This window comes from Sturnira hondurensis, unplaced genomic scaffold (genome assembly GCF_014824575.4).
Source record: "Sturnira hondurensis isolate 20B ecotype Veracruz unplaced genomic scaffold, ASM1482457v3 Scaffold0002101, whole genome shotgun sequence".
In the NCBI taxonomy this organism is placed as follows: domain Eukaryota; kingdom Metazoa; phylum Chordata; class Mammalia; order Chiroptera; family Phyllostomidae; genus Sturnira; species Sturnira hondurensis.
The window spans coordinates 195,805-209,655 of record NW_028074732.1 but is presented as its reverse complement, the minus strand read 5'-3'; the positions used below and the strand labels follow the sequence as shown (position 1 = coordinate 209,655).

Below are 13,851 nucleotides of genomic sequence, written 5' to 3'. Positions count from 1 at the left end.
CATTTCAGATAACTTTACTATGAGAACATTATTGTGTCTATAACTCAGCGTCAAGTCAGGCTTCTACAGCAGTGAGAGTCTCTGCAAGGAAGGGCATCTCAGAGGAGGGAGCATTCTTCCCCAGCTGTTACGTTGTAAGCCAAATTGCTAAGGGGAGAAATGTGCAGGAATTGTGCCCTGAAGCTTCCTGGAACCAACAGAACCATGAAACATCTGGGGCTGCAATGCAATTAAGCTGGCCAGGAAGCCAGTGTTTACAGAGAGCTCACTGGGGGGATGTTGGGGCTTGCAACTCGGCATGGTGGAGACATGTACAGGAATCTGAAGTCGTTGACCTTTTCCATTTCTGACTTTGTATCTCTACATGCTTTTATTACCAGGAAATCATGGAATGTTGAAGCCAGAGGGAACGTGCTTTATAATTTTGGGGGTAAGAGCAAGGGTTTTAGATTCTGACAAGCTTGGATTCAAATTTCATTTTAGGCATTTTGGACTGTAGGCTAAGCACTCTCTCCTTTCCTCCATAGGGTCAGAGATGTTGAATAATTTGCCCAAAGTTACAGAGTCGGTGCATGTGTTTGCTTTAGTTATCTAATACTGCTGAACCAGCCACTCTAAAACTTAGTGGCTTATGGTAACAACAATCATTTATTTAGCTCACAAATCTGTAATTTGGGGAGGGCTCAGTGTTAGCTGGGCCAGCTCAACAGGGGGCAGGAGGATCGATTTCCCAGATGGCTCATTCACCTGGCTGGCAAGTGGGTGCTATCAGTGGGCACTCAGCCAGGGCTGAGGGCTATGACCCTTAGCCACTCCATCAGGGGCTTTCCGAGGGCTCCCTGGACTTTCTCCCACCGTGGTGGCTGGGTTCCAAGAAGTGGGAAAAGTGAACTGTTTCTTAGGGCCTGAGTCTGGAAGCCAGCCCAGTGTCACTGTCATCTTGTTCTGTTGTCAAGCAGTCACAAAGCCCAGATTCCAGGAGAGTGGTTGTAGACTTCACTTTTTCATGGGAAAAGTGTCAGCAAATTTTAGGCTTTGTTTTAAATCTACCACAGTAATGGGGATATTGTGTTCTCTCACTGAATTCTAAAATAAGATAGTTAACTTTTTTTGGATCTCTTTTTGTATTACCTATTTTTTAAATTACTTTATTGTTATTCAATTACAGTTGCCTGCATTCCCCCCCACTCCCCCCTCACTGTATTATCTGTTTTAAAACATATGAGATTATTTAGTGATTCACCCATGGTCACATATTTTAAGTGGATGGTGGAGCTTGCATTCAAACTCAGTTCTGCTGAGGCTATCTCTTAATAGCTCGACTCACTGTCCATCCCCAGTGATCATGACCATCAGCACTCCATGCTCTGCTTGCAACAACCTCCCAAACCTTCCTGCCTCCCACCTCATTCCTTCTAAAGGGCAGAAAGCATAGCTCTGTTCCCTTGCTGAGAACTCTTCAAGGCTCTCTATTCTCTATGGCGCTTAGACGGAAGCTTTGTCCCTTCTCTTAACTTGGTTACTATTCTTCCTGATGTCCCAGGCTACTCCTCGAGGACAATAATCATCATCTTCCCTTAACACTATCCCAGGAGAGCCTCACGTCAATTTTCCCTGCTATTCATTGACCTAAACATGATGCTAAATGCTTTAGAGGGACTACCCAGTTTAAATTTTCACACCCTTTTAGTTGTTTTTTGTGTGTGTTTGAAGCAACGTGTGCTTGATTAGCAGGCCAGCTCCCTAACTTCTGTGGTAAACGAGAATTGCTGGAAGTTTCTCTGATACGCAAGTTCTCTCTGGTGTCAGAGACTTTACACTTATGTCATCCCTACATCACTATCTTGATCTCAGTACTTATACTTATTTTTCAGGTTCCAGTTTAGATGGCTCTTTCTCCAGGAAGATTTCTCTGATTCCTCAGAACTGGTTGACTTTCCTCTTTATTTCCTCCCACAATATCCTGTCATATTGCTATCTAGAACTTTTAATTTTTGTACTGAGATTGTCTATATTCTTCTGGCCCTAAAAGACTATAAATTCTTTGAGGGTAGGGACAGTGTCTTAAGTCCACTTTCTTCTGAGGTGGAAGATATTTCAGTCCCACATCCTCACTGGTTCTCCTTCAGTTGTCATTATCTACAAGACTATGAGACTCCTGAGCTCTCAATCCCAGTATGCAGCCATATACCCCAAATTGGACCCACGTAACAGAGTTTGTCATGCTGGGTTTTGCTGGGATGCATGAAACACGCTTTCTCCTCTTTACACTCTTCCTCATCATGTACCTGATTACCTTGGTGGAGAACCTGGCCATCATCCTGGTGGTGAGTTTGGACCATCGGCTACAAAGACCTATGTACTTCTTCTTGAGGCACTTGTCCTGCCTTGAAATTGGGTATACCTCAGTCACAGTGCCCAAGATGCTGGCTGGTTTTGTTGGGGGAGATGGGGACAAGAATATCTCCTATGCTGGTTGCCTTTCCCAGCTCTTCATCTTCACCTTCCTTGCGGCAACTGAATGTTTCCTGCTGGCTGCTATGGCCTATGACCGCTATGTGGCCGTTTGTATGCCTCTCCGATATGGGGCCTTGGTGTCATGGGGCACCTGCATCCGCCTGGCTGGTGCTTGTTGGCTGGCAGGCTTCCTCACACCTATGTTGCCCACCTACCTTGTGTCCCAGCTGACATTCTGTGGCTCCAATGTAATCAACCATTTCTTCTGTGACACTTCACCTCTGCTAGCCTTGTCCTGCTCAGATGTCACCCTGAAGGAGACCACTGACTTCCTGGTCTCTCTGTCTGTGCTCCTGATCTCGTCTGCAGTGATTACTGTGTCCTACGGAAATATTGTCTGGACGCTGCTGCATATCCGTTCAGCGGCTGAGCGCAGGAAGGCCTTCTCCACGTGTGCAGCTCACCTGACTGTGGTGAGCATCTTCTACGGGACTCTTTTCTTTATGTATGTCCGGACAAAAGTGGCCTCCTCTGTCAACTTCAACAAGGTAGTGTCTGTCTTCTACTCCATTGTCACACCAATGCTCAATCCCCTCATCTATAGTCTTCGAAACAAGGAGGTGAAGGAAGCTCTGAGCAGAGCATTTTCCCTCAAGTCTTGGAAAGGCCAGTGATGGGGCAGGTGAGGTGCCTTTAGAAAGAGGGTGGTGAGGACTATGCTATGGGGCAGTGGCCTGGGTAGTCAGGAGTATGGACTGTGTATTAGTTAAAGTAAAATGCTAATCTGCTGTAACAGGAGAGACCTAACTGTAATGCAGCTTTAAGAATAAAGGACGTTTTTCTGTTTTTTTTTTTGCTGGAATCAAAGGTGAATGCTCTCAGTTGGTGGGTGGCTCTGCTCAACAGCATATAAGGATCCAAGCTTCCTCCATCTTGTGGGCCCACGGGCCAAATGCAGCTTAACCTTGTTTTTAATGACCTTTGAGCTAAGAATGGTTTTTGTACTTTAAAATGGAGAAAAATCAATTAAAAGTAGAATTATAGTTCATGGTACATAAATATTTTATACAATTAAAATGTCAGTGTCCATAAATAGTTTTATTAGAACACAGCCACACCATATGAATTGTCTCTGTGTTTGTGCTACAATGACAGAGTTGAGTTGTCATGACAGAGACCATTTGCTAACCTCCAACCTAGGGCCTTCTTATAATTTGTATGGTCAACACTGGATCCCAGTGGGTGGGGAGGATGGAGCATGGGGCTGACATACACTGTGTGTCAAGGTTTCTCCACCAGATGCAGCGATGATCATTCCCACTCACCTCTGTTGGTTAGAAGTTAGCCACAGGTCACATCCAATGGCGAGGGTGGTAAATATCTTCCATAGCTAAGCTGCCAGATACCTATGCTGAACTGATTATTGTGGAAAAACTGAGGAACAAACTTTGGTAAACAACCAGTAGTTTCCACCACAAAGTCCTCAGAACCACAGCTGATTTTCCATGTGGTCCATGCACTTATCTGCTTTGTAGCTACATTCTCTTATTTGAAATATAGAACAGTCCTTCCTTATGCCACATGCTCTTGGAAAATTGATTTAAGAGAATCTCTATGGCAATGTCAGCTCCCTTGAAATAAGGTTTAAAAAAGACCATTACAATTCAAGTAGTTCTTTTTGTGTAGGTACACTTTTTTCTGAAGACATTTGCAATCATTATTTGTTTTAGGAAACTGTGGTATGTGAGAGAGGAAAGTGCTGAGCTTGGAACTGGGTCAGGGCAGAACAGATTTTCTGTGATAGTGTTTCTAAACTGGCCAATAACGAACAGATTTCATGATGGTGCATCACAGTCTTCGAACTGCACCCTGCACCCCAACCCAGCATCTTAGCAATTGCAATTTTAATAGTTAACAAAGAAGGCACCAATCGCAAGTTATGAAAACAATTTTACTTATTGAATATTATCTCAGCAATGTGCTTTATACTCTTTTGGGTGATGACAAGATGCAGTGCAAAGATCACATATAAGAATTCATCTGAACAAAATAAAAGAAGTAGATACTTTGAGCCAACTGACCTGAGTAGATTTGAACACAGAATAAATTTGACTTTTAGGTTTCTGACTAATGGAAAGAAAGTAAAACATGCTGGATGCGTTAATCAGAGTTCTCCAGAGAAACAGAACCAATAGGGTCCCTTTCTCGCCCTCTCTCTCACTCTCTTTCTCTCTCTGCTCTCTCCAGATAGATGTTCATGTATATACATAGATATATCCACATATGCATATATGTATGTATATATAGAGATGTATATAATAAATCTCCAATCTATACATATACATATGTATAATGGGAGATTTATTATAGAAATTTGTTTACACGGTAATGGAGACTGAGAAGTCCTGTGATTATCACCTGCAACTTGGAGAACGAAGAAAACCAGGGGTAAATAATTCAGTCTGAAACCGAAGCACTAGTGTCTGAGGGAAGGAGAAGATGGCTGTCTCACCTCTAGTAAACGACAAATTCACCCTTTTCTAGCTTTTTGGTTCAACTCAGGCCCTCAATGGATTGGATAATGCTCCCCTGTGTGGATGAGCACTACCTTCTTGACGTACTTACTGAAATGTTAATCCCTTCAGAACCCCCCTCACAGACACACCCAGGAATAATGTTTTACCAGCTGTCTGGGTGTCTGTGAGCTCAGTCAAGTTGACATAAATTTTACCATCACACTGGGTTACATCATTCTCATAAGGTAGCAGAAAGAATTCAAATTCAAACATGGGAAGCATTTTTTTCTGGATTTTGGGGAATATTCTAAGAACCATTCTGTGGAAGTACCAGTAAAGTTTACAAATTTGAGCTTCTTGAAGAATAAACCTATATTTTGAGATAAATTGCATAAAATGGTAAGTAGTCTGAGGCATACTCTCAGAAAGGATTCTATACACGTGAAAGTGGCTGTTGCTTTACATGTGAAAGGAACTTGTTTTAATAAAATCTGATATAAGAAACTAAACTAAAAAAGAAAGGTCTTTTTGTAATTATTTACATTATAAAATTATCAATCCCTTAAAAAACAGACATAGCTACTAGAACCTGAGGTACAGACAATGTGTAGGTCTTGGCACATTTTGGTAATATTGGTAAGTTTTTTAAAAATTATATTTCACCTTCAACATCACTTTGGATTGGTCTCAGCTGTACCGCATTGTGGCCAAACAATCACATGCTTCACCCAGTGTCCTCACTGATATCCTTAGCACTTACCTGGCACCATTCCTAGTCATTGCAACATTATCTACTATATTATCTATGGACTGCTAAAGTTTTAAAAGCCACTGCTAATGAAGATAAATTATGAAATCACACCAGGGAAAAATGTATATTTTTGTAGATAGGTAATTTCTGAGGATACAATTCCTTCTTTGGGGAAATATTTATTCATACATTGAAACAGAGTCATGGGATGTGCTGGCTTAACGGAGACACTACTTCATTGGTCCTCAGAGAATGCCACAAAGAGTGATTCCTGGGAGAAACAAGACTAATTAAGATAAAATTCTGAAAGGAGTGCTGCTTATCTTGCTTTACCCATTCTGGGTATCAGGATGTTGACTTCATTGTTAGGAATTACCCAGTTACTATCTTGGAGAAGGTCCTTTGACTTGGGACTTGGCAAGAATGCCTGGAGGTACACTCTGAAATCAGAACTCTACAGTTTGCTGTTTGCCATTATGTAACATCATCAAAGGCTTTGATGTAGGTCTTCATCACCGTGGCCCATCTGCGCCTCCCTCTGTGGTGCCATATTCTTTTTCTCTCTTGCACCTGCTCTTGGCTTCCCATTTCTTTTGTCAGGGTTCGTAGTTTTTGGTTAGTCACTTGCCTTTCAGTTTTCACATGCCAACTGCTTAGCAGTTGATTTCTAAGGCTCATTTGTAGAAATTCTGGCTTTCGTTATGGATGCCATAGCTCTCTTTTTCTCTAAAATGAGCCCTTAAAATATATCTATATCTATATCTATATCTATATCTATATCTATATCTATCTATCCTTGTTTTTTAGCTTCATTGTCATTGGTCTAAATAACATTACTGGCCAGCCATGGCAAGGTAGGAGCATTTCAGTTTTTCAGGTTGATGGTTTTATTTTTTATTATTTTTAATTTTTTAAATTAATTTACTGTTGACACTATTACAGATGTTCCCATATGCCCCCCTCTTTGCCTACCACCATCCATCCCCTCCCTCTTCCCTCTGGCCATCACCAGACTGTTGTCTGTGTCTATGAGTTATGCATATATGTTCTTTGGCTAATCCCCCCACATTTTTTTCATCCAGCCTCCTCTTCCCTCTGACAGCTGTCAGTCTGTTTCATACCGTGTGATTTCACTTACATGTGCAATCTAATGAACAAAACAATGAACAAAATAGAAACAGAAGCATGGACACATGGTAGGAATATTTTAAAGTCCTTTTGGCAGGAACTGAAGATGGATCTCAATACTCAAAATGTGGATGCCTTGATGTCTTGAGACAGTTTGTATGACACTGCCCCGCTCTGTCCCTTTCCAGAGAGTTGTCCAGGAACACTATCACTTCACTAATTGATGCTCAATATTTGTGGGCATCACCAACATCCTCACACTCTCTTGTTAGTGGAGAGACTTCATTTAGAGCCAACTTTGTTCTAGTGGTTGCTCAGCTGGGTCTGCGACCATCACCCATACTTATCTAATCAAAGACAAGAAGCTAACCAGAGCAAGTTAAGGTTATTTACTTCTTATAAAAGAGCTTTACAATAGACATATTTAGTTTACTCCAACCAATCAGGTTGGGGTGGGAGTGTTCGATCATAAGTGCTTTGCTTGTAAGGACTACATGTTAGCCTGTCTGAGGTTCCCATCCCAGGACCTACCTTGAAGCAAAGTTTTCATAAAAGTTTTAATGATCCATCAATAAATCAAGAGATGCAAGTTCACTATGTATAATTTTATTGGATTATTTTAAAGTACTTGTTTAACTCTTTTGTTCTAGGTACTATTCTAAAAGCTTTATAATGCTTTATAAATATTAATTCATTTATTCCTTACTGATAATTCCACAAAATTGGTGCTATTCTCTTAGTGAGGAAACTAAGGCAAAGACAAATTAAGTAGGTTTCCTAAAGTCACATAGCTAAGTAAAATAGCCAGGGCTTGAAACTTATTCCTGTGACTTTTAACATCTACACAGTGATGCCCTGGGTACAATGGTCTCCGTTCTTGGCATCAGTTTCATTATCTCTAAAAGGATGGTTTTAAATACCTACCTTCTGAATGTTTAATATGGGCTGAGCATGTTCACACATTTTCTCACTTCATCATCACAATAACCTGCATTAGAAGGCTTTGTCTCATTTTACATTGGGGGAAACTGAGGCTTAGAAAGGTTAAACAACATGCCCAAGTTCATACTACAACATGGAGGAGTCTGGAGGATTTCCACCAGCTCTGCTTGACTCCTTCAACCACTGTACCTCACTGCTTCCTCTTGGAGATCTTTCCCAAAGCTAACTTTGTGTAAGTTAATTTATTCAATCATCGAACAACTATTTGGTCTTAGACTCTGCATCAGGCATTGGCTGGCTGCTGAGGGACCACAGGATAAATTAGACTAGAAGCTTCCATCAAGAACAATATTATTTGCAAACATGTCTTATCTCCCTCTGAAAAAATGAAATACAGAATAGATGCAGCTAAGTGACTAGAAAGAGTCCAGACCAGTGAGATGGGGCTCGGAGGAAGGAGTGTTTTCCTGGTGGCAGCTTAAGAAAAGCATCCTTGGGAAAGTGGCACTCGCTGTGGTCCACTTTGGATACTCTCACTTGAGGTGATGCCTGCCAAGCATTTGTTCTTTTGTGTTCTTTTCAGGATGGAGAAGGATGATGTGGCATTTGGGAAAGAAGAGGCAGGACATGAGGCCTGCTCCTGAGGCCAAGGTGGCAAAACCCTCCATGGCCACTGTACCTTTGCCTGGGGCACTCAAGTGGGCAGGGGTGAAGGACACCTAGACCAAGAAGCAGACCGACATGCTAAGAGTGATGCGCTTTGTGTCACTGAAGGTGTCAGGCAGCCGGCAGACAGGGAAGGCCACCAGCAAGCAGACCAGGCTAAGCAAACCCAGGTAACCCAGCATAGCATAGAATAGCTCCAAGGAGCCCTCATCATACTTTACGGTGGCCATGGACCCAGGCTCTGTAGTGATCACAGGTTGTGGGGGCTATCTGGTCACCCATGCAGTACACAAGGTTGCTTGGACTAGGGAACAGACGATGAACATGGTGCTAGGGAGAATTGGCCCTACTTACTTCCTAACCTGGGCATGTGGCATGGTTTCATGGAAGGCTGGAACCACCATGATGGTCTTGGCCAACACAGTGGGCACACAGGTTGTGATGGTGACCCCAAAAGCTGCCTGGTGCACAGCATAGGTGAAAGGCCCAAGGTTGCCAATGATTATGAAGGGGCAGAGGAAACAGAGGGCCAAGGAGCACAGCAGAAGGTAGATGAGCTGGCAGTTATTGGCTTGGATGATGGGGGTGTGGTGGTGCTGAATGAAGATGCCTAAGGTGGCCAGGGCAAGGAGGAAGAGCAGGGGTGTGCACACAGCCAGCACTGTGCTGAGGGGCTCATGGAAGGTAAGAAGTCAAGGGCTTTGGGGATGCACTTATTCTTCTCCATATTCAGCCACTGATCCTCAGGGCATGTCTCACAAGCAGCAATATATGAAGGGAGAAAAGAAACTGGGTCAGAGAGCAGAGTAAGGAAGCTTCTGGAAACTTTCCCATGGTCAAGTAGTTATGATCTGTGATGGCTTTTTGAGCAAGTTTGGTGTATTTCAGTCCTGTTTTTATGGGCCTTCCAGATGGCCTGAGGCCCTTGGATTCAGGGCCAAAGTCACAGATGGCAGAGATCCTGACAGCAGCTGCTTATCATGCATCAGAATGTAGTGAAATAATCCTCACCCAGCAACCTATGCAAACTCTAACTCCTGTCTAGGTTTCATCCCACTGAATTGGACAGCTATAGTAATAATGTCATAATATGTAGCCACACATTTATGTATTTATTTATTTATTTGTTTAGCTAATTTATTTATGTATTTATTCATTCATCAGCCTACTTAATTTAAGGGATGTTTATGGGGTGCTTATGAGGTACACAGACTCTCTTTTGTTATAGAGCCAACCTTTTCTAAACCAGTCCTTTTGATAGAACTTATCAGAACTTTGCTTTCTAGACTTCTGGCCAAGATGGAGGTGTAAGTGGAAACACTGTGCCCCCTTGTACAACCAAGTTTAAAGACAACAAAGTTTTAGTAACAATAACGCAACCAAAACACAGAAAATTGAACTGTACGAAAGTCTGACAACAATGAACCATTCAGCCAGACTGGTAAGAGGGGCGGAGTCAGCAGCAAAAGTGGCCTGACAGACGCAGGAGCACAGGTGGCAGTTGGTGGATCCCAGGTGTGGGGTGGCAGCGTGCAGAACCAGTGGGGGTGCAAGGTGGCTGGCTGACCACGGTCATACATTCGCGCACAGATAAAACAGGCAAAGGAGTGAACAGTGAGACAGAGTGCTCAGGCTAGGGCTCCAGCACTGGGAATTAAAGCCTGAAAGCACTAATTGGAGAAACTTTTGGGGTCGAGGTGCCAGGAGAGGCTCCCAGGCTCACAGAGAGTTTGTTGGAGAGACCCACAAGGTCCTGGAGGGTGCACAGGCCCACACATCTGGGATCCGACACTGTGGGGGCCCAGTTTGCTTGCGGGAAGCGGCAGATGGGACTGAAATTCGAGAGAGAGCAGAACAAATGCCATTGCCCCTCTCTGACCCTGCCTCCACATATAGCTTCAAAACCCAGCAACTGGGTCACCCCACCCTAGTGAACACAAAAGGCTCCGCCCCTCATATGTAAGGGGCGCAACCTGACCAAAACAATATGGCTCAAGCAGAAAAACAGCTCAAAGCCCCAGAGCCAATACTTTTAAGCGACCATGAAATAGCCAACCTATCAGATGCACAGTTCAAAAACTGGTGATCAGGATACTCACAGAACTGGTTGATTTTAGTCACAAATTAGAGGAACAAATGAAGGCTAAACTAATTGAAATGAAGGGAAATTCACAGGAAACCAATAGAGATGGAAAGAAAACTGAGACTCAAATCAAGAGAGTGGACCAGAAGAAAGAAAAAAATGACCAAACAGAAAAGAATGAAGAAACAAGAATTCAAAAAAATGAGAAGAGGCTTAGGAACCTCCAGGACATCTTTAAATGTTCCAACATCTGAATTATAGGGGTACCAGAAGGGGAAGAGGAAGAGGAAGAAACTGAAAAGTTGCTCTGGCTGGTATAGCTCAGTGGATTGAGCGCGGGCCTGCGAACCACATGATCACAGTTCAATTCCCAGTCAGGGCACATGCCTGGGTTGCAGGCCAGTTCCCAGCAGGAAACTCATGAGAGGCAACCATACATTGATACTTCTCTCCTTCTCTTCTTCCCTTCCTCTCTAAAGATAAATATATAAATAAATATATATTTTTAAAAAAGAAACTGAAAACTTACTTGAACAAATAATAAAGGAGAACTTCCCCAGTCTGGCAAAGGAAATAGACTTCCAGGAAATCCAGGAAGCTCAGAGAGTCCCAAGGAAGCTGGACCCAAGAAGGAACACACCACAGCACATCATAATTACATTACCCAAGATTAAAATGAAGGAGAGAATCCTAAAAGCAGCAAGAGATAAGGGGACAATGACCTACAAAGGAGTACCCATCAGACTGTCAGCGGATTTCTCAAAAGAGACCTTACAGGCAAGAAGGGGCTGGAAAGAAGTATTCCAAGTCATGAAATCCAAAGACCTACAGCCAAGATTGCTTTATCCAGCAAAACTTTCATTTAGAATGGAAGGACAGATAAAGTGCTTCTCAGATAAGGTCAAGTTCAAGGAGTTCATCATCACCAAGCCCTTATTATATGAAATGTTAAAGGGACTTATCTAAGAAAAAGAAGATTAAAAAATATGAACAGTGAAAGGACAGCAAACTCAGTTGTTAACAACCACACCTAAAACAAAAGCAAACTAAGCGGACAGCTAGATCAGGAGCAGAACCATAGAAATGGAGATCACATGGAGGGTTAGCAACAGGGGAGTGGGAGGAGGAGAAGGGAGGAGAAGGTACAGAGAATAAATAGCATAGACGGTAGGTAGAAAATAGACAGGGGGGAGGGAAAGAATAGTATGGGAAATATAGAATCTAAAGAATTTGTGACACATGAACATAAACTAAAGAGGGGGATGGTGGGGGAGGGGGGTGTGCAGGGTGGAGGGGAATGAAAGGGGGGAATGGGGAAACTGTAATGGCATAATCAATAAAATATATTTTTAAAAAAACTTCGCTTTCCATAGTGATTTTAAAGATTTTATTTACTTATTTTTAGAGAGAGGAGAGAGAGAGACAAAGAGAAGAAGAGAAACATTGATTGGTTGCATCTTGTATACTCTCCAAATGGGAACCTAACCCACAACCCAGGCATGAGTTCTGACTGAGAATTGAACCTGTGACCTTTAGCTTTGTGAAATGATGCCTGACCATCTGAGCCATGGCAGTCAGGGCTCTACAGTGATTTTAAGGACAAGCTTTGTGACTGGAGTTCTAGATCAGTTATATATTTTCACTGAACATTTTCCCTCAGTTTGTTCATAGCTCTATGTTCCTAGATACTGCGATTCCATGTCTTTCTAATCTCCAAGTCCAGGGATTTCTTATTTATTCTCATCTTCCCTTTAGTATCTGATGGCTCCTCCTCAGCCTCATTCAGTTGTGCCTTCTCTTGAAATGGGCAAAAAGTATCCTCAAAGTCCCCACCTTTCCCTTACTGAGAGTTTTCAGTTTGAAAAGAGGCCTTGTCCAAACCTAGGCTTCAACAATTACTTGGATTGTGAACTCGGTCTTTCTGATTCAATCTCTTTCCTTTCTGGTACAACCATCACCTATTAATCTCCCCCAAACACATACTGAAACACATACCGGAACACACACCGCTAAGTAATTCAGTGGCTCCACATTTCCTGCAGAATAGAGTTCGTGTTCCTTAGTCTGGCAAGTGAGGGCCTCTGTGATTGGCCACCTACCTCCTATATCTCCCACCACAGGCTACACTGAAGCTAGCCATTGCTTTGGCTTATTGCTTCCATGCCGTAAGCTTTTACTAACTTACTCCTTGGCCTGGACTAGTCTTATCATGCTTTATTGCTTTAGAAACCACACTTGTTCGAGGCCTATACCATATGCTGCCTCCTCCAGTGAAGACTCCTTAAATACCCTTCATTAGAATTAATTATTTCTCTGTTCTCCCATGGCTGAGTGCCTGAGCTTTTATTAAAGCAATTGATTTTACTTTGTAGCCTTGTTTCTTCATTGTACAATGATCATTCTCCTTTAAGAGATCATGAGCTCTGTGGTCCAGGGGATGTGCCTTATTCATTGTTTCCACTCTTGTACCCAGCTCAGTGGCTGGGTGTACTAGGTGCCATTGATACCTGTTGAATAAATGACATCTTAGTAAAATATAGGTTCAGTCATTTAAGGATTTTTTCACCAATATTTATGAAATGCCTCCCAGGTTTCAGACATTAAACTAGGTACAGGATTTGGACAAACTCATAGTTGATGAAAGACTGCATTAGCCTTAAGTAGCTTTCATGCAGCATGGGGGAAGGGCACATCGACATCGTCTTTTTGCTTTCCTCTTGCCTGCGCTTTTCTTTCCCCTTAAAGAAATCTTTCTTTGAAGTGAGTATCTGCTGAAGTGAATATCTGAAGCCTACCCTGGCTGCTGCCTGGCCACCCTCTGGTCAACGGGTGCCTCTCTCTTTACCTGGCATCCTGGTGATTTCTCCACTGGGGCAGGGAAAGCATTTATAGCAACAGTTTGGCTTCTCAGGTAGGGTTGACTTACTGGTTCCCACAGGACATTTTTCACTGCAGATCAAAGAGGGGACCTGCACACAGGAGGAGAGAGAGCCGTGAAGACTGCAGGGGAGCCTGAGTGAGGTCTGTTCAATCAGGTCTTAGGGGAATAGCAGCATCGTTCTTGCTTTCCAGTGCCCTCCTTCCTTCTTCCTTTCTCCCCAAACCTTTTTAATTTTAAAACAAAACCCTCTTTATCTTTTTCCTTTCCTTCCTTCTTTCCTCTATTATTTTTTCCCCTTTCTTGCTCACAGAGTTATCAATATATTCCATGTATCAGGTGCTGTGCAGGGCTTTTGGGAAACAGAAATAGTATAAATAACCTCTTAGGATTTCACTATCTGGGGGTGTGAGGGTGGCAAAAAATCTTG

General features: G+C 42.8%; 1 protein-coding gene across 1 annotated transcript; it reads left to right on the top strand.

Annotated features, from left to right (window-relative positions):
- Positions 1-2,157: 2,157 nt before the first annotated feature.
- OR6Q1 (olfactory receptor family 6 subfamily Q member 1) lies at positions 2,158-3,131 on the top strand. Its single transcript, XM_037039978.1, has one exon. It carries the CDS (start codon positions 2,178-2,180, stop codon positions 3,129-3,131), a length of 954 nt encoding a protein of 317 aa, XP_036895873.1. The 5' UTR covers positions 2,158-2,177.
- Positions 3,132-13,851: the final 10,720 nt, after the last annotated feature.